The following is a 21,071-nucleotide window of genomic DNA, read 5'->3' on the forward strand; positions in this document are numbered from 1 at the left end:
GTATTTTTAGCAGTGTTTTAGCAAAGCGCTGCTGCAAAGTTTTGGTGTTGCTGCCCATTGATTTCAATGGCCAGGAGTGCTTTAGGAGTGGTGTATACATGGCTCCCTACAGCGCTGCAAAGATGCTGCTTGCAGGCCTATTTTTTTTACCGTCCTGCAAGCACACCATTGCAGTTTGAAAGCACTTGGGCTTTCTCACTGGAGTGAGAGGAGAGGCTCTTTGCAGGCACTATTTTTAGCAATGTAGCACCTGTAAAGCACCTAAAAGGGGAATTTCCTCGCTTTTGGAAAAATTGCTATTAGTGTGGTGGTCAAGGGGGATTGCAACAGCATGCTGCAGGAAGTGTCCAAAACTTTAAAATAGTTGCAGAGCCTGTAGCTCTGCAGCATAGCAATACGTTTGACTTAATAGTAGTGCTAACAGTGAGAATTTTCTATTTTTCTTTAGGGCACAGTGATCCGTGTTTTTTCCATTCCAGAAGGTCAAAAACTATTTGAATTCCGGAGAGGAGTGAAAAGGTGCAGAGAAATATATTTTATAATTTTCTATGAAATACTGGTGTAATAAAAGGTTTAGTATTGGTGTTTTTTCTAAGAGAAGGGGGGCTGCAGGTGTGGTGGGTGATGAAAGAAGGGGTGTGTAGGTACATTAACAGAAAAGGCACAGCAGGCGATGTGAAAAAAATATATATATTTATATTATAAAAAAAATAAAAATTCTGCCCATAGTCTGACACCTGTGCCCAGACTATGGACAATAAGCTATTTTACTTATTATTTCTGCTGTTAATTTTATTTTTCTCATAAAAATAAATAAAAATCCTCAACGATCACAACAAAGGATTGGTTTTCAGATACTACTGTCTGTGAAAGAAGCCCAGCAGCTTAGAAACACCTGCTGGTGGTTTTACAAGATTCTGTGCCCTAAAAAAATTTTGAAAATAAATTAAATTCTTCACAATGCTTATAGGTGCAGAGATGAATGAGGCTTGTTTTTAAAGTGCTTTTACAGCTTGCTTATGATCTGTAAATGTAATCCTCCTTTTGACCTTAATACTTTTTGTATTTGTTGACTTATAGGTGTGTGACAATATTTTCCCTAGCTTTCAGCATGGATGGTATCTTTCTGTCAGCCTCAAGTAACACAGAAACTGTGCATATTTTCAAGTTGGAGACTGTGAAAGAAAAGTGTGTATTCATTTTATCTATTCAGTTGCTTTGCGTTTTTTACATTTTATTCTTTAAATGCTGAAAAAGTTTGATACTGACTTTGGATTTCTGCTTCATAGAGACCTGTTTGAATATATTCACCAGTCATTCACCGCCTCTCCTCTGCCCCTCCCAGCACTCCTTGCATCTCTGGGCTATGGAGGGGCTGGGAGCAGCTGGCTCAGGCACTCAGCAGCGTGCAAAGAGGGTGAACCAGCTGCTGGTCAGGCATCCAGGTGAATCCCGACATTAACCACTTCAGACCCAGAAGGATTTACCCACTTCCTGACGGGCTGTTTTTTTGCAATACGGCACTGCGTTTGAAAAAAAAAATTTTTTTACTTTCTGCTATAAAACATTTCCAAACAAATGTATAAAAAAAGTTTTCATCAGTTTAGGCCGATATGCATTCCGCTAAATATTTTTGTTAAAAAAATCGCAATAAGCGTATATTGATTGGTTTGAGCAAAAGTTATTGCGTCTACAAAAGGGGGGATAGATTTATGGCATTTTTACTAGTAATGGCAGTGATTTTAGCAGGTCTGCAACACTGCGGTGGACAGATCGGACACCTAACTGACATTTTTGACGCTTTTTTGGGGACCAGTGACATTCTAGTAATCACTGCGCTAAAAATATGCACTGTTGTTGTATTAATGACACTGGCAGGAAAGGGGTTAAATGTGTTCCCTCATTGTGTGGTATTACTGTATGGGAGACTGTGTGACTGCGGAAATGCACAGATCTGTCTTCCTACATAGCAGAAAGACAGGATCTGTGTGATCTCCCCTGTCAGAACAGAGATCTGCCTTGTTTACACAGGCAGATCCCCGTTCTGTCATTGCAGGGAATGATCGTGGGTGGCCAGCAGACAGAGTCCGCTGCACCTGCTGATTGGCTTCCCCGCTGGCCAATGGTAGCACGTGCGCCCCCACAAAAGCGAATTCCCGTGTCAACGTACAGCTATGGCGATTTGCGGGAACGAGCCAACTTGCTGCAGTATAATGACTGTGGCTCGGGAAGCGGTTAAAGTTGGAATCTCTCCAGAGCCTGGACCACCTGAGTGACCTCAGCTGAATATGGGTCACAGAAGTGCATAGCAAAGTACTTTTAACATTAACAAAAATTAGTAGTATTTTTTTTGTAATGGTGATATTGATGATCATTCGTTTAACCACTTCCCGGCCGGCGCACGCCGATGTACGTCGGAAAAATGGCACGGGCAGGCATATTGGTGTACAGGTACGTCCAATCTTAAATGCTCGCGTGTCGGTCGCGACCCCCGTGAATCCGGTTGCGACCCCCGTGAATCTGGTCGCGGGTCCCGCGGACTCGATCGCCGCAGGCATACATGCGATCGTCTCGTGGGGCGGCTGAACTGGGAGATGCCATTGTAAACAGCATCTCCCTATTCTGCCTAGCAACAAGTGACGCTGATCTCTGCTCCATGTCATTGGAGCAGAGATCAGTGTTCACTAAAAGAAAGCCCAGCCCCCAACAGTTAGTAACACACCCCTAGGAACACTTAACCCCTAGGAACACTTAACCCCTACACTGCCACCCACTGGTTAACCCCTTCACTGCCAGTGTCATTTACACAGGAATCACTGCATTTGTATAGCAGTGATTGCTGTATAAATGACAATGGTGTCAAAAATGCCCGATGTGTCCGCCAATAATGTCAGTCACAATAAAAATCGCTGATCGCTGCCATTACCAGTAAAAAAAAAGTTTTTATAAAATGCCATAAAACTATCCCCTATTTTGTGAACGCTATAACTTTTGTGCAAACCAATCAATCGCTTATTGCGTTTTTTTTTTTTTTTTTTACCAAAAATATGTAGAAGAATACGTATCGGCCTAAACTGAGGGAAATTTAATTTTTTTATATATATTTTTGGGGGATATTATAACAAAAAGTAAAAAATAATGCGTTTTTTTTTTTTTTTTTTCCAAAATTGTCATTTTATTTTTGTTTATAATGCAAAAAATAAAAACTGCAGGGGTGATCAAATACCACGAAAAGAAAGCTCTATTTGTGGGAAAAAAAGACGTCAATTTTGTTTGGGAGCCACGTCGCATGACTGCACAATTGTCAGTTAAAGCGACGCAGTGCCGAATCGCAAAACGTGGTCTGGTCTTTGGCCAGCAAAATGGTCCGGGGCTGAAGTGGTTAAAGGAAAAGTTCACCTTTTGGGAGCTTGTTACTTGTTCCACCTGTTTAGGGTGGGGTATGTAACAAGTTCCCAATGCTGCAGCTGCTGCCCAATTCCCGCACTCCCTGTGACAGCAGTACGTGGAGAAGTTCCTCCTATTAGCTGTCAATTTTTTAAATTTGCTCTACCCACGCAGCTCTGTGTGAATGAAACTACAAGCCCTGACATCCTTTGTGGCTGTCGGCTTGCAGTTTTCAATGAACTAGCTAGTAAGCAAGACCTCAGTAAGGCGCTAGTAAGCAAGACCTCAGGAACTCAGGAAGGCCATACATATACTGTATATACGTCCTTGTATTGAGTTGGTTATACCAGTATCATGGCTGCAGCTACAACCATGATCCTGGTACCGTTTTCTCAGGAGGTGATTATCCATCTTTCTTGTAAAAATTATCCAAGGAGTTATACAGCCACACAATCACTTTTACAGGCAGCAGAAGTTTCCACCATTCTATGGGTATTTGCAACTTTAAAGCATGACTTGTTTGGCTTCTATTTACTGGGCCCAACATCATCTTTTATATTTTATTAAATAATTGGGTATTATATTGTGTTTGATTGTATCCTCTAAAATTCATTAAAGTGTATTTTTCCCCAAAAATTGGCTTTTGAAAAAAGCTGTGCAAATATCCTGTGACATAAAAAATTTAACACCCACCTATCTATGCCCCAGGAAAAGAACAAAATCCCTTTATGATGGACTTTAAATGCATGAAAACTTCTTAGAGTATTTTTTGATTTTGAAATATTTATTCAATATATGTATAAAAAAAAAAATTTGAACATATTTACAATGCTGTCACCATAACAACATAAAACAAATTGTAAACTAAAGGCTCTTGCACCCAACGTATTTTAGAGTACATGTGTGTCTCTCCTTCAGGGGCATAATTAAGCAATAATACTTTATGTATTGGGATGGCAGCTCTTTTAAAATGTGCTGATTAAAAACATGAGTGCAAAAGATGCTCCCAATTTCTTGAGCCAGAGATCCAAACACCTCCAAGAGGGGTGTCCAGCCTAGAGTGCTGACCCAGCTCCCCCACAATACACACCCCAGGAGGGTCAGACCAGAGCACCCACTGAGGCCAAAAGAGGAAAGACCCTGCAGGTGGTACGTGAAATCACTTGAATATGCAGGGGGATTATTGTTGGAAGTTCCACACTAGTCCACTGCTGGATGCTGAAGTGAACGATAAAAAGTTGTGGTGAATGTGCCTTCTACAACTAAAATTTCCCTGCACATGATCAAGTGATTTCACGTACCACTTGTAGGGTCTTTTGGCCTCAGTGGGTCTCAGACTGCAGGTGAGGCATTTTGCAGGCGCTATTTTTAGCGCTAAAGCGCCTGAAAAATGCTTAATGTGCGAAAGGGGTCTAAGAGAGCCATATGAATACGGCGACAAAAACAAAAAAGTGGAATGGGGGGGGGGGGGGGAGGAAATAGCAGCAAGCTATGTTTTAGAGTAGCGTTCATGTTGATGTGCCGCGAGGATAAAATCCTCCATGTTATGTCCTCAGCTTTTTTGAGCCTTAGACCTATGGTCGGAGGCTGCGTAGATTTCCAGCAGAGAGGGATGCATGGTTTTGCGGTGACAGGATGGCGAATGGCCGTTTTTTTTAACCCTGTAAAAATTGAAGGCGTGAAGTAAAAAGAAAGCTGGGTCATCGGTGATTGGGCAGTCTGAAAATTTTTGGGCATTGAGGCGGATTTCCTTCCAGAACTGCTAGTTTGGGACAGGCCCAAAAAATGTGGAGAAGTGTTTCTCGGTCCTCCTGACATCTCCAACACAATCTAAGGATGAGGGAAAGATCTTGTGTAATTGTACAGGTGTATTGTACCACCCAGTTGTAATTTTAAAATTAGTCTCCTGTATTCTCGTACAGATGATTTATCCGTGAATCGGAAGATATGTTGTCTGTGATGTAAACTGAATGTACAATTTTTAAGTCTTGCTTCCACATCCTAATACGTTGTTGATGATTCTCTGGGGGTGCAATCAACAGTTGGCAGGTGGTGGATAATACATGCGGCATAGTGTCCTCCTTCGAGCAATAGTCCTCAAAAGTGGTAAGAGTTTGACAGAAGTTTCCCCGGAGTGGCAAGGGTTTGAGAAAATTACTGAGTTGGAGAGCTCTCCAGAAGTCCAGCTGAAAGGACCCATTAGGGTTTGTGAGATCAGAAATTGATGGCTAATGTCTATCAGTTGGGAAGTGAGAGGCTTGGTAGCAATCAGAGTTCATCAAAGTGTGGACGAGTGCATCCTGGTATCCCGGTGTAAAAAGTGCGTTTCCCAGTATCGGAAAGAGTGGTGAGTGTGTCGATGTAAGAGGCTCAAGTAATGAGGGAGGAACAAAGTTGTGTAGTCTTGCCAATCGGGGGGTGATTTTTTTTCAAAATTTTTCGCAGTAGTTGGCAATGCCAGGGTGTCCTACCAAGAGGTGTGACACTTTGGGATTGTTCCAGTTGGGGCCATAGTTTAGTGGCTCGGTGACGATTCCAGTCAAGTCTACCAAAATATATTGCTTAATAATATGTATGTAGGTCTGGTACCCTAACCCTCCATATTGTTTGGCTAACGAGAGCTGTCTGTTTAAGCGTGGGCATTTGTATTCCCAAATGAAGTCAGAAAATAAGGTCTGTCTGTGTTTAAAGTAGGTAGAAGGGCTACGTATCGATAAGGCTTGTAAGAGGTAGACTAATTTGGGAAGAATTCTCATCTTAAGGGTATTGCATCTGCCAAACCACTAATGTAGTCTGGCATGCCATTTGTTTAGGGTTGTTTTTCATGTGTGGTGGGAAAGTTATGTCAAATATTTGTCATGGTAAGAGGGGACAATTGTCCCTAGATATTTCAGCGCCTATGTTGTCCATTTTAATTTAAAACTTGCTTGGAGTTGCGAAAGAAGGGGCCTGCGGTACGCCCATTCCCATTGATCTTCAAATTTTGAGGGGGCCCCATATCGCTCAAATTCATGGAGAAAGTTGGGTAGGGGGATTGAAGGATTTGTGAGAGAAACGGCATGTCATCTGCATATGTCGATACTTTCTGCTGGGTATCGCCAACCATTATTCCCGTAACGTCTAGGTTCAGTCGTATGTTGCAGAGGAGAGGTGACATGGGGCAACCCTGTTGTGTCCCGTTTTTGATCATGAAGGGCTCTTGCTCTAACAGAAGGGTTTGAATAAATTGTTTTTTATTTTTTTATTTTTTTTTTGCGCTGGAAAAACATACCCAATAAAAAGATAAATTCATTATTGGCTAATAAGCTTAAATCCTTTGAATCTCAGAAACAAGCTTTATCACTTAAAATGAGGTTTCAGGTCCGAACATCTAACCTAGTTAAGATCTTGGATAAATTTAATTTTCTTCTAGCGAAGATCTATTTGTTGGGGGCTACTGCCTCTAATGCTGAGATTCAATCCCTCCTACAGAATTCGGCTCTAGCTTCTATACGACAGCACTAGGTTGCCCTGGGCTGGATGGATTTATGGCTTTATTCTACAAGAAATTACCAGATATAGTAGTCCCTCATCTTGCAACTATGTTTAATGGTCTGAAGAAAGAGGAACGCCTTTCCACGGATATGTTACTGGCCTCAATAGTGATTCTTCCAAAACCTGAGGAAGATGCGCGGTTCTGGGCGAATTTTCACCCAATCTCTCATCAAGATCGACGTGAAACTCCTGACCAAGGTGCTTGCTAGTCACTTAAATAAGATTTTGCATCACCTGGTTTTGAAAGATCAGACAGGGGTTGTCCCTTTTGCAACAGGCCACTGATGATATACACCGTACACTCCTTCTGACCCACTTAGCCCACCATCGAACTATACCCCTCATGCTATTGTCCTTGGACATTTGGAAGTTGTTCGATACTTTGTCCTGGCGTATCTAAAAGTCCTTCGCTTCGCCTGGGTGATCCCTTCCTACATTGGTATGTTGTATTCCCATCCGACGGCCTCGGTCAAATATACGGGGTACGAATCCTGTCAATTTCCCATCTCACATGGCATGCATCAAGGCTGCCCATGGTCTCGTCTCCTCTCCTCTTCTCTTCATTATAGCCCTCGAACCTTTGGCAGAACACATCCACTTTGAATACCTATATTCGAGGGATGGAATTGGCTGGAGTGCATCATAAACTGGCACTGTTCGCCGATGATGTCTTAGCCTATGTCACATCCCCTTATACCAGTCTTCCTAATTTACTCTTACTTCTGGACGGTTTCGCCTCCTTGTCGGGACTTAATTAATCAAACTAAATCCTGTACATTAAAATGTTTAATTGTCAGACTCAGTTCAACATTCTTTAGCACCAAACTTTTCATTCCATTGGCCACCCTCTCTTCCCTGTTTGGGGATTAATTTACCATTGACCCACTGTTCATTATATATGGCTAATTACCCCTCCCCTCATCAGATCCATCAACTGTTTATTGTAATCCTTGGATAAGACCATAATTTCTTGGATGGACTGCATCCATTCTCCCCAAACTTACGTATGCTTTTTTTGAGTCTTACCGGTTTCAATCCCCCCACATGTCTTGCATTCTTTACAACGTCACGTTTTTAAATTTGTCTGGGGATCGACAAGGCCAAGGTTGAATCGGTGTTATACACAACAGAAGCGTGCAAGGGGTTTGGCAGTTCCAAATCTGGTGTATTATAACGCAGCACAAATTGCGCCCTTACAACTATATGCTGGAGAGTCGGCTCCTCTCTGGATATACGTTGATCTTGTGGATGTGGATCCTCTCCCATTATCGTCACTTATTTCTATCAGCTCAGTTTCATCCAAAGCCTTTAAATCCCATCCTTGTCTCATTCACTCGCAACATGGGACTCTGTTAAATATTGTGCTGGGCTGATCGCCATTCTGCCTCTCCTGAGAACGATCGACGTGTCCCAGATTTGCTCCTGCTTTGTTCAACACAGCGGAAGCGTGTCACTGGCGGTATTTGTGCCCCAAACCCAGTGCACAAAATGAGGAACAAGTACGTGATCCCGTGCAGGAGGTTAAAATGATATTAAATCAGTGCCAGTTCACACCGGACCGTGGTTCGGGAAACCTGCTCGTGCATATTTTCTGCCCCACATTCCAAGCACACGGGGTGTGATGTGCTGCGGTTGTCAATCATTTTGCTGAGTTTTAGATCAGACGCATGTAATATTTCCTGATACAACTATTCAATCCCCCCAGTGACTGCAAACCGTGCAGATCTTAAGGATGTAAAACTGCCTCACACCATTGGGATGAAGTTTCTAAGTTTTTAGTATGCATATCTTCTATGTTTACCAGAAAATGAGATGGTTTCATCAGGCCTAAAACATTTGTTTACATAGCCTCAAAAATTCAGGTGTTCTTAGGAAAACTTCTGATGGGCAACATTATTTTGGAGGGAAAAGGTGGTTTTCTCATTGACCATAGCCCGTGTACACCACTTTTGTTTAGTGATTTTCTTATGATGGACTCATGAGCACAGATGTTACCAAGTGTAAAGGAGGTATTCTGATTTTGATATCACCCTAGTGATCTGCACCTCCTGCCTTTGCATTGAACCTCTTGTAATGATGTTTCTTGTAAAGTACTGCAAAAAAAATAAAAAATCAGCTCTATATGAACAAGAGGGTACACCTTTGCATGCAACTGACAATGGGAGTACATGACACTGTTAGTCAGCATAGTGCCTTTTAACTCCCAGCATCGATTCTAGGCATGCAAACTGAACACACTGGCACAGATCTGCTTCTGTGCTTGGGGTGATCAGTATGAAACAAGAACCGAGGGGGAGAATCGGCAGAATCACCCGATGTACTATAAAACAGAGGCTAGAATTGAAAAGATATGTTTAAAAATGTGTTTAAAAGTGTGTGTGTATGTGTATATACCTATATAATTGTGTATTTTTTATTTATTTTTTTGTTTTTTTTAGGCCTGTCGAGGAGCCAACAACCTGGACGGGTTATTTTGGAAAAGTTATCATGGCTTCCACCAGTTACTTGCCCTCTCAAGTTACTGAAATGTTTAACCAAGGAAGAGCTTTTGCAACTGTTCGTTTGCCTTTTTGTGGTCACAAAAACATCTGTGCATTAGCAATGTAATTTCAGATCCTTTTTTTTTTTTCTCCCCCACTACCTCCTGTGAAAAATAACTTTGTGAATGGGGATTTAATGCCCAACTTTAGGCTTTAAAAAATAGCTAACTCAATTTCTGCAAAAATAAAAACAAAATGCAGCATTGACTGCAATCCCAACCTCCCCAGGATGGATTCTCTCATAATCTGGTTGCTGCTGTCACACTTCCAGGTTGAATGACGCCCAGACTCGCTCAACCCAGAAGTCGGCACACAGTCATGACTTCCCCACCTGTAATCATATGGCTACACAAAGTGTAGTCATCAACCAGCCTGCCAGCAGTGGCAGTGCATACATGTCATTGCTGTGTGACGTGTGTGTTGCTGTACTCTACCCACAGGCTGCCCCTGGATTAAAAAATGGGAGGAGAGTGGAAGTCATGTGAGCATTGTTTGAAGATTTTCATGCAAGTAGAGCGTAAGTTTGGAAAAACATTTTGTGTAGGAAGGTGGAAGTGTTAGATGCTTATTGTTATTTAGATGCTTATTGTTATTTAGATGCTTATTATTATTTAGATTAGATTATTTAGATAAAGAAGGCTTTAAGGAATTTTATGAATTGCTGCAACAACCATTAGGACATTCAATAAAATTTTTTTTTTGTCTAGTACAGAACCCTTTAGATACAGAGAAAATATGTTGTATATATGTTTCCTGTCCCTTTCTCTATTTTTTTTTAATAAAGCCAACATGTTTTTTTTTAGTTTTGAAATGAGCAGGTAATGTTTAAAACATCTGTCAGGTTTATGTTGCCGTCTTTGTCCCTATAGAGGTGAATTCTCCATTTCCCGTAAAGAGTTATAGGGAATCTTTTCTTAGGGAGTTGTGATGATGCGTAGTAGAGTGAAAAAGGATTTAAACCCAGTAATATGAAACTAGTTCATCTGCCCCCCACAGTGCACACAGCTTATAAATCTTTTTACATAAAATATTGCCACTATATACCCTTTTTGTCTGGTCTGTATACCACGATTAGTGATAAACTGCACAGATTTTCCAGTGCAGAGACTTCAGCTAGGAGATTTCCACTGCAGCTTGTATACATGTCCAAAGCATCTGGTAGTCTTGCAACTGTGACTTTTACACCAAGTAAGGCATTTCAGTAGCCCTTTAGATATGCAGGATTTTCCTAGCAAAAAACTGGCTGGTAGAACTCACATGAGATGACCCCAGCTAAGTGGTTTAGACCTTAAAACTCCTCCTGCAGGTTTTCTATTGTGTTCTTATTTGTTATGTATGCTTTCTTGCACTGCATTAAAGGCAGTGCTATACAGAAATAATTTTTTGGCTTGTGACTTTAACAATAATCAGGTGGTAGAAGCTGTGAAACACTTAATTTTTGTCCAAATCCCTGTGGGGGCCATGGGAGATGTGCAATAACCCTTATTGTAATGACACTGATTTATTTATATTTTTTTAACCTATATTAAAATGTTCACATTTAGGATTCAAAAGATCCCTCGTTTACTTGTTGCTGCAGCAGATGGTTACCTTTACATTTATAATCTGGACCCACAGGAGGGCGGCGAGTGCACTCTAATGAAACAACACAGGTAATAAAAAGTATTACAAATAGAATGTTACAAAGCTGTGAACTCTTAAAGGGGTTGTAAAGGTTCATTTTTTATTTTCTACATAGGTTCCTTTAAGCTAGTGCATTGTTGGTTCACTTACCTTTTCCTTCGATTTCCCTTCTAAATGTTTTTTTTCTTTGTCTGAATATCTCACTTCCTGTTTCTCGTCAGTAAACTTCACACCATCATCCGAGCGGTGGTTAGTCAGCCAGAACAGCTTACTGAGGAGGAACAGGAAGTGAGAAATTCAGACAAAGAAAACAAAGAAAAAAAACATTTAGAAGGGAAATCAAAGGAAAGATAAGTGAACCAACAATGCACTAGCTTAAAGGAACCTATTTAGAAAATAAAAAACGAACCTTTACAACCCCTTTAAATGTTTGGATTAATCTCCTTTCAGGTAGCAATCTGTAATTCACAATTTCCACCATATTATCTAATGCTGCATTTATTGATTGTCCCCCTTTCCAGAGTAAACCACTAACGAGTTGAGCAGCTGTTGGGTCCCAATTCCAGCTGCATTTAACAGCTCTGGTCTGTACTTGGTATCAGAATCAGTGATTCCTGAACACTGCTTGCGTATGATGTAGAATTCACATGCAGGCTGGAGTTGATAAAATATGCCTGCAGATAACACTGTAGCCTGAACGTAGTAGTTTTACCCTGTTTAATACTGTACCTGTCGGGTACAATTACAGTATTAAAATTATTTAAAATTCATTAAATTGAAAACTATCTTTCCATCTGTTTGCATTTGTTAACCTATAATAAAAATATTAGCTTAGACATATAATTATCTATGATCTCTGCTCAGGGAAAGGGTAAAGTAACTTGTAGTCTACTGAACTGCCCCCAGAATTTTATAGTAGACCTTGCCCACCTACAAACTATTCTATACAGGCTACTTCCTGAAATTGGGGTCTGGCCTGCCTCTTTTCTTTTCACAGACCAACTAATGAGAATAGTTTAGAAGCAAAGGGAAGGTGATTATAGGTAGCAAAAGTGGGTGGCAGTTAAATCTTTTGCTTTTCACTATGTGATTGATTGTGACCAGGGTATGTCAAATCAAAGGAGAAATAGAGGTTTAACATTTCAGTTAAAAGAAACTAGCAGTTAGGTTAGCATTTAGTGATGTTGACACAAAACAACTGTGTAGGTCAGGAGGTCAATTTGACTTCCCTTGCTGCTTGCTTGTTCTGGGTCTGTAATTCAATTATGCAGATCTGTATTCTGATTACTGACTCTTCTGATCTGCATACTTGTTACAAAAATGATTAAAGCTGGATACTGTCATCAATGAGTCTTTTCAAAAGGTGTCCAGCATGACAGCCCATAGTGTTCTCTCAGTGCAGGTTTTATGTAGGAAAGGTAAACAAATCCTCTCAGCCAAGCTATCCATAAGTGCCATGTAACTTCTTTATACTGCCAATCTAAATGGGTACCTGCAGCATGCGCTAGGGCTGTTGAAACACGTGACAAGCTTCAACCAATGATAGGTAAATGGTCTGTGCTAGAAGTGGAGAGCAGAGTTTGAGGCATAACCTGAATGACCCTCCATTTAAAGTGGTACAAAAGCTGAGAGCTGATATAACCCACAAAGGATGGGTTTGATTTTTGTGGGCAGGCTTACATTTTTTTAAGCACATGGGTGCTGGTGGAGGACTGATCTGGTAGCAGTTTTCTTATGAAGTGAATAATTGAAATTGGATTTTATGGTGATGGACACTTGGTAAAATATGGACACGTTTTAGAACATCTGGTAATTCGTCATTTTCACCCTGGTCACTGATATTTATTGATCTCAATTTAAATCCCAAAATAGATTTTTTTTATTTTTATTTTTTTAAACAAGACCGAGGATTGTTGTCACAGGTGACAAAAAAGTTCCTCTTCCATTTTTTTTATGGTCTTGGCTTTAACATGGCATAAAAATGCCTGAAAGAAAAGAGTGCGGCCACCACATCTAAGGACTGATCAGCTGAAGTATATTACATTTTTGTTCTCTGGTTTAGATAATTAGAATATGATATAATTAGAAATGATAACCTTTGTACTAATCCTTGGAAAGCTCTATATTGCACAATTTATTTGCACTCATCCTTTTAGCAAGAAGTGATCGTTAATTGTTTGCATTTTGCTCAGGTTGGATGGCAGTATGGAGCCCGGCAATGAAATTCTAGAGCCGGCATCACATGAAAGACCATTAGTATCCAAGAACTACAGTGGTGCAGCAACAAAAGATACATATTCTACATCACCAACAAATCATGGTAAGACATCATTTTACACGAATGTTGTAAAAGATGCAATTTGTATATTTGCCATTTTACTTGGTCATATTAAACTCAAAAACAAACATTTATTTTGCATACATCATGGGACGCAGAGTCATGCTAATCATTACCTGCTGGGTTATACTCCATTAGGTGAATGGACACTGGTAGACCAAAGTTCTTCAGACAGGAAATTATCCCCTATATAACACCTCCCATACAGGAAGTACTTTGTTTTTTTACCAGTGTCTGCAAGGTGGATGGCACGGTTTGTTTGAGCTCTCTGAGCTTCAGGTCTCTAGTCCAACAAACCTTTCCAAAAATGAATCAAGGGATTGACCAATTGGATCCATTGGACACAGGTTTTTATGGTTAGATAAATGGTACCCGTGCCTCGCAAAGAAGACTCAAGATCGTGCAAGGTTTTGAGTGGAAATCCTGGACACTACAGCGCTAAGGCATTTCCTGCAGGGTGCTGTACAGGTCCAAGGGAGTGGACCCTAAACATAAAAGGGTACCCAGTCCTTGAAGATCCAAGGGAGAGGAACCTGCCTTGAAGGGTGAAAATTGTCCCCTTAGCTTCTAAATGGCCCGTCGCCTGGATGGGTAAGTGAAACCCGTTTTATTATTGTTTGGTATCTCAGTGATTGTAACAATCAGTCAAGCTAGCTAAAGGCTGGACACCTGTGTGCAGTGGAGCTCCTGGGCTAGCTGTGGGTGTTTTCAGAGTGTAGCTTTTTTGCTTGTCTGGCTGTTTTTTTCCTGCATGATGGTGTACGACGGAGCGGCATTTCGCCTTGGTTCACCATGGCGCACGTGCATTCTCAAGAGTACCACTGGGCTCAGTACATGCGCCGTAGCCTTTTATCTGGGGGCACAAAGATTCACGTCGTTTTGCGAAAACAGTCATGCTCATTCGACGGGACTGCGCACAGATGCATAGAGTGTTCCGGTGCACACCCAGCTTATTTAAGCTGTGCAGGCCAAGCATTTGGTGCTTCCAGAAGGCAGCTATGGGACAGACACTTGCAGTGGTTAATTTTTCCTTACCCGGGTCACGTGAGTCACCAGGAGTTGCTTGGCAGGCTAAAGATGCTTAGTAGGATTGTTGCATAGGGGTTTGGTGAGACCTATTAAAGGGTCTCCCTTCTGCTGTGTTTTAACTACACCCAAGTACTCCTTTGTTTGCGGCGTTGAATGTCTTCCAAAAAGAAGAGTGGGACTAACACCATAGGGAAGAAGTTCATCAGTAGTTCCTGATGAACCTAGTCATATCCCCTGAAAGATCAGAGGCTCCCGGGCAATCTGAGCTGCTGCACCTATCTGATATTGTTCCTACAGTCGATGCTGCTGCTTCACCCTTTATCACTAAGGATGAACTGTCCTCAGCCCTAGCTGGGTTAGAGCACAGGATTACCCCCGTAATCTTTGATTCACCTTCCCCAGTCAAGACCGATCTTTACTGGTTTGAGAGACTATACTGGACAAATTCATGATTTATCTGGAGTGAGTAACATAAGATGATGCTGGAAAAAGACTCATGCGATTACTAAATACTAAAAGCAGGCACTGAGATTGGGAAGCCACCTGTGTAAAGTCACAATTTCAATCTTGGACCGGCAAACTGGCGATGAGAAACCCAAAGCTGTCATACATAGACGGACAACTAAAAATGTATCCCGGATTGACAGAATAACCTGCGAGATCAACATCCAGTAAGTAACCGAGAAAATTTGTTACTTGTATTGCTTAGAGGATATACCTGCAGCTGTGGGAACCTTGGAATACGGTTACTAGGATGACAGCAGTGTTTTGTCCACATTTAATGGTATATACAAACAGCAGAGGCTCTGATGATTCATCCAGCTGATCCAGTGCCCGCTCGCATTCATTCAGTCACATGTAATTACTAGAAATTAATTACGGACAATCATACTTCCTTTTTGTCTGTTTTTACCATCTTTTCCCTTCTTGGGACTACTACAAGGAAGAATATAAGGAGAATATCAAATATAGCATAATAATTACCTCCTGTTTTTTTACATGTGTGTGTGTGTTTTTTTTTTTTTTTTTTTTTTTTTTTTTGCTTTTCAGCAGAGAAGACTTACCATTATTCTTAGTCCTGATGACTGAGTGACAGATTGTGTATTTGTATATATTTAATTCTGATTGCATTTGTTGGGCTATCTCAGAAGGGAACAGCGCAAGTTATTTCCATGGTATGGAATTACGCTGTTACTTCTAGAAATTGTCCAGGTTAGCTCTCACCTTAGGTGGCTGGGGGTATTTATAGGTGTAAGATAGGGGGGGCCATATATAAGGGGAGGGAGTCATACACTGCATCAACATACCCCTCTCTATTGAGAGGAGGAATGTTTCTATACATACTTTTGTAGAGGTATGAGTTTTGGGGAATTGGTAAATTTATTGAATATCTTTTTATATAGGGACTGTATACGGGGTTTATATTGGGGATTAAGGGTTATTGTTGATTATGCTTTTTGTATCTCACTGTTTATAGCCAATTAAATATATATGTAGTTTAACGCTTTAGGGTGTGTATTAGTATCGTATGTTTTTCTATTTTTTTTTTTGTTTGGGTAATCTATAGTTTTGATTACACCCCCCCCCCGCTATCAAGTCGGTGAGTACTACTTTAGATGGGAGGCAGGACTCCCTAGTTGCTTATATTTGGCAAGAAGATATCCAGTCGATGTCTGCCTCTCTGTTGCAGAGAATTTTGTTAATGACTCTGATCAAAATGGTTTGTTCTGCCTTTAAGTTGCCTCTTGCAGAGGTGACTGAACCCACCTGGTCCTCTTTTGGGATCTCTGAGACCTTTTCAGGTCCCACAGACATTCCCACTACACCCCCTGTTGGAACAGGTGGTGTATGCTGATTGGGAACATCCTGACAGGACTTTTTTGCCACCTAAAAGGTTTTCCCTTTTATATCCCATGGATAAAAAGTTTGTTAAAAAAATGGAGCATGCCAGCTGTAGATGCAGCAGTCTTTTCCTTAAACAAGAACTCAACTTGTCCGGTAGATAACGCACAGGGCTTGAAGGACCCTGTTGACAAGAAAGTTTTATTATTGGAGTTATTATTAAAGGCTTCTTTTTTTTGGCCAGTTCAGCTATTCAGCCAGCTGTTGCAGCAATTGGTATTTGCCAGTCGTAAAGGATCAGGTCAAACAGCCAGATAGGCCTAACCAGGAGGATGCTCTGCCTGAAAATAAGACTGATATTCCTCGAGTGCTGTGTTTCGCTGTTGATGCTTTAAAGGATTCAATACATCAGATTTCTCATCTGGCTCTCTTGTCTGTACATATGCGCAGACATTTATGGCTTAAGAGCTGGTCAGCCAAGCTTCCTTGTAAAAAGTTATTGACAGGTTTCCCGCTTCATGGGGAAACGTTTATTCGATGATCACTTGGACAAATATATCCAAAAGATTTCCGGAGGGAAGAGTTCTGTACTTCCTGTGAAGAAGAGCACCAAACATCCCTAATGTATAAACCCAGGGACTGCTTCCTCAAATGTCTCAGCGTCAGGGCGGTTCCGGCGCTAGGGGCAAGCTACAAGACCAGGGCCAGAAAAGGCCCTGGGTCCAAAATTCTTCTAAACCCAGCACCAATGCCTCCTTTTTGAGGGGATGCCCCCACTCCATTGGGTGGGGGGGTAAGGCTGCTGCACTTTGCAGACATTTGGAAAAGAGTTCAGGACGAATGGGTCACCTCAATTATATCTCGCGGTTACAAGCTGGAGTTACGGGGAGTTCCCCCTCAGAGGTTTAAAAGATTCAGCGTTCCCTCGGATCCTCAAAGAAGAAACCTTTATTGCTTCAGGCACTACATCAAGGAGTGATTGTAGAGAGGTTCCTGTATTCGAAAAGGGCACAGGGTTTTACTCCAAAACTGTTATCGGTTCAGAAGCCAAACTGGGATACAGAACAAGTATCTATCGATAGTCATTTCGGATGGAGTCTGTCCACTCGGTAGTAACCTCACTCAAGAAGGGAGACTTTAGCCTCCATCAATATAAAGGATGTGTACTTGCATGTACCTATCTTTCATACTCGTCAGAGGTTCCTACGTTTTGCAGTAGAGGAAAGTCCCTTTTTTAGCTTGTGGCTCTACCCTTCAGTCTTGCTACAGCTCCCCGGGTGTTCACAAAGGTCCTAGCACCAGTACTGCCTCTTTTAAGAGCCCAAGGGATCCTGGTGCTCTGGTATCTGGACGACCTCCTGCTCAGAGATCACTCGGTACAGGCTCTAGAACAGAGCATAATTATGCACAGTAAGGCATTTTATTTGAATAGCTTAGGCTGGATCATAAATACCAAAAAGTCAGCCTCGAGACCAGCTCAAAGTCTAAGATATTTAGGTCTGATTCTAAACCTGGTCCAATCAAGAGTATTCTTGCAACTCGTAAGGATGTGTGCCCTGAAGAATCGGGTGCATCAGATAAGGGGCAACAGACAACCCTCCATTCAGCTTTGTATGAGTCTTCTAGGGAGGATGGAGTCCTCCAAGACAGTGCCCTATGCCCAGTTCCATTCCAGGCCTCTACAACAAGACCTCTTGTTGGCTTGGAAAAGAGGAAGAAAAGCCCTGGATTATCCAATGTGCTCATCTCCTCAGGTGGTTGCAGGATCAGAACCTGCGAAAGGGAAAATCGTTTCTCCCGGTAACTTCTGGCTGGGGAGTGACCCTAGACTGGCTCAGGGGAAATGGTCAGGGACAGAGCAGACCCTGCCCATCAACGTCCTAGAATTACGGGCAGTATGTCTGGCCCTGCGGTCCTGGACGGTGGAGCTTCAGGTCTGCCCCATCAGGGTTTAGTCCGACAATGCCACGGCAGTGGCCTATATAAACCAAGGTGGTACCAGGAATCCTTCAGCTCTGAAGGAGGTGAACTACATACTAGCCTGGGCAGAGAGACACGTGCCAATGATATTGGCTGTCCATAACCCGGGAGTAGAGAACTGGAAGACAGATTATCTCAGCCGCCAGCAGATCTGCCCGGGGGAATAGTCCCTACATTAAGAGGTGTTCCAGGAAATTTGCCAACGTCAGGAATGGTCAGAGGTCGACCTACTGGCATCCAGGTTCAACAAGCTACAGCAGTTTGTGTCTCGGACAAGAGATCCTCTGGCAATTAAAGCAGGTGCTCTGGTAGTTCCATGGAGTCAGTACTCCCTGGATTATGCTTTCCCTCTGATACCTCTCCTTCCATGTTTGTTGCGCAGGTTTCAGTGAGGGGGGTTCCAGTCATTCTGGTGGCACCAGCCTGGCCCAGAAGGCCCTGGTTCCCGGAGATTGTGAGACTGATGATCAATGGGCCGTGGACGCTTCCACATCGCCCTGATCTACTGTCTCAAGCTCCTATATTCCACCCAAATTTACAGTCTCTAAATTTGACTGCATGGATATTGAAGCCAGGGTGTTAAAGGACCGTGGCATCTTGGGACCAGTGGTGTCGATTCTAGGGAATTCTAGAAAAGCTCTCACTAGGAAGATTTATCATAAGGCCTGGAAGGCTTATATTGAGGCGAAGCAAGAAAATGGCATCCTTGGAAATATGTGATTGGGAGAATTCTCTCTCTCCTATAGTCAGCTGTGGAAATCAAATTGGCTTTGAGTACAGAGGTCAGTTTTTGGCCTTATCGGTATTCTTCTAAAGGCCTTTAGCCTCCCATTCACTGATCCGTTAATGGACAACTCTCTTGCTTCCCCCCATTAGGTCATCTGTGTGTCCTTGGGACTTGAACTTAATGCTGTCTGTGTTACAAAAACAACCATTTGAACCTATTAAGGCAATTCCATTAGACTTGCTGTCACACAAGCTAGCCTCCCTGATGGCTATCATCTTGGCTAGAAGGGTTTCGGAGTTGGCGGGCCTTTCATGCAGGGAATCGTACTAGATAATTCACCATGACAGTCGTGTTTAATGACCTATTCCATTCTTTTTGCCAAAAGTGCTGTCGGCCTTTAATTTAAACTGGGATATTATTTTGCCTTTTTTTTTCTCTCGGCCTCATTTGGCGGAGCAGTCAAGGTTTATCTGTCTAGATCTGTGGAGATCCGAGGAGCAGACTTTTGTTTTTGTGTTTTTTTTGTTTTTTTTTTGTTTGTTTTTTTGTTTTTTTACCAAAAGGACCCAAGAAGGGGCAGGCAGCTTCCATTTCTAATTGGGTCTGTCAATTGGTCATTCAGGCCTACGGTCTAAAACTGTCAGAAACCATGAATCGGACCGAGTCAGAAGTACAATTAACTCACACTTGTTAAATAAAAATAAAAAGGTAAATAGAAAAAGCATAGTCAAAGCATAGCCAGTCCAGTAACCGGATCGAGTAGTCAGCCAGGCCAGAGTTCAATAACCAGATCGGGTAATCAGCCATGCCAGAAGTCAGGGATCCAAGTAGAGCAACAGCATGCAGGCTAAGGAGCCAGAAGGGATGTCAGCAAGCCAGTCTTTAAACAGAACCGCAGGAGATGGTTTCTTGTGATGTGACCAAGGCGAAGGCAGAGGTGAAGTGAGCTGGACAGCTTTAAGTAGGCAGTTCAGACGACCATGATCAGGAACAGCTGGTAACTGTGGAGAGAAATGAGAGCTGGCAATTAGCCGACAGCTGAGCAGCCAGCCCTGACAAAAACCTAAAGTTCCTCCCTTTAGGGTGAGCGCTCATTCTACCTGTGGCTGATTTGTAAGGTTGCTACCTGCTCTTCAGTGCATACGTTCACAAAACTTTATCAAGTGGATGTTTGAGCAGTTGAGGATTCGGCTTTCAGCCACAGTGTACTGCGGGCTGCCATATAAGTTCTGATGGATATTGTTTGGCAGGGTGTCAGCTTTCCCTCAAGGCTGTTTCTCTGGGACATCCCCGCAGGTAATGAATATTCGCCTAACTCTGTGTCCCATGATGTAAGAAAAAGAAAATAGGATTTTTACGTCATACTTGCCTGTAAAATTATTAGGATTAATAACTCTGATCAGCTGGTTCTAATTCACTAATCGCAGTTGAAGCAGAATTGTTCAGCAGACTCTGTTGAGCAGTTCAATAAGTTTATGGTCATTGAAGTGAATATGAGCTTATAGGAGGGGGAGAAAAGAGGTCCGTACGGACTTGTCCACTTGGGGGCAGTGTTGTAGTTCTGTATACCGTATGACCCTGGCAGCGAAAGGGTTAAAGTAGAATTCCAGTCTAAACCTAGCTAGCACTAAAATGTCTCCTCCCCCCTCCTATCACCCTCTGCTGACTATTCAACACCTTTCTGCCTGGACTGATACTGTGTAGTTAAAAAAAAAAAAAAAATGCATTTTCCAAAAACTTTTTGGCAAGAAATTTAAAGTCTTCAAAATACCTGGGTGTTTACTCATCAAAATGTGGTCAATTTATGGGTGTTTCCAATGTCCTGGTGCTCCAGGGCTTCCAAAAATGTAATCCGAAATTCGATTTATGCCACTGGAGCTCCTTAAGGTGCTCCCTGGATTTTGGGCCCCTTTATGCATTTAGGTTGTGAAAAATTCACGTGATATGCTTGTGGTGTGTGTGTGTAATAGCTTAAATGACAACTTCAGAAACCTTGCCATGCCTGTTGCTAAATACTTTCCAAAAAGGCGTAATTTCGGGGGTATTTGTACTGTCTTGGCATTTTGGGTCC

The 21,071-nt window shown here is 42.1% G+C and overlaps 1 protein-coding gene across 2 annotated transcripts in view; it reads left to right on the top strand.

Annotated features, from left to right (window-relative positions):
• Window positions 1–21,071, top strand: part of WIPI2 (WD repeat domain, phosphoinositide interacting 2) — a 73,782-nt gene that overhangs the window by 51,048 nt on the left and 1,663 nt on the right. For both annotated transcript variants that reach the window (XM_077448736.1, XM_077448737.1), the window contains 5 exons: window positions 449–519; window positions 1,081–1,188; window positions 9,360–9,524; window positions 11,006–11,113; window positions 13,277–13,404. In XM_077448736.1, coding sequence (XP_077304862.1) covers window positions 449–519; window positions 1,081–1,188; window positions 9,360–9,524; window positions 11,006–11,113; window positions 13,277–13,404 — 580 coding nt within the window. The remainder of the gene's footprint in view (window positions 1–448; window positions 520–1,080; window positions 1,189–9,359; window positions 9,525–11,005; window positions 11,114–13,276; window positions 13,405–21,071) is intronic.

The sequence above is a fragment of the Lithobates pipiens genome, unplaced genomic scaffold (assembly GCF_037356315.1).
Source record: "Lithobates pipiens isolate NorthernLeopardFrog02 unplaced genomic scaffold, aLitPip1_a1.2 Scaffold_22, whole genome shotgun sequence".
In the NCBI taxonomy this organism is placed as follows: domain Eukaryota; kingdom Metazoa; phylum Chordata; class Amphibia; order Anura; family Ranidae; genus Lithobates; species Lithobates pipiens.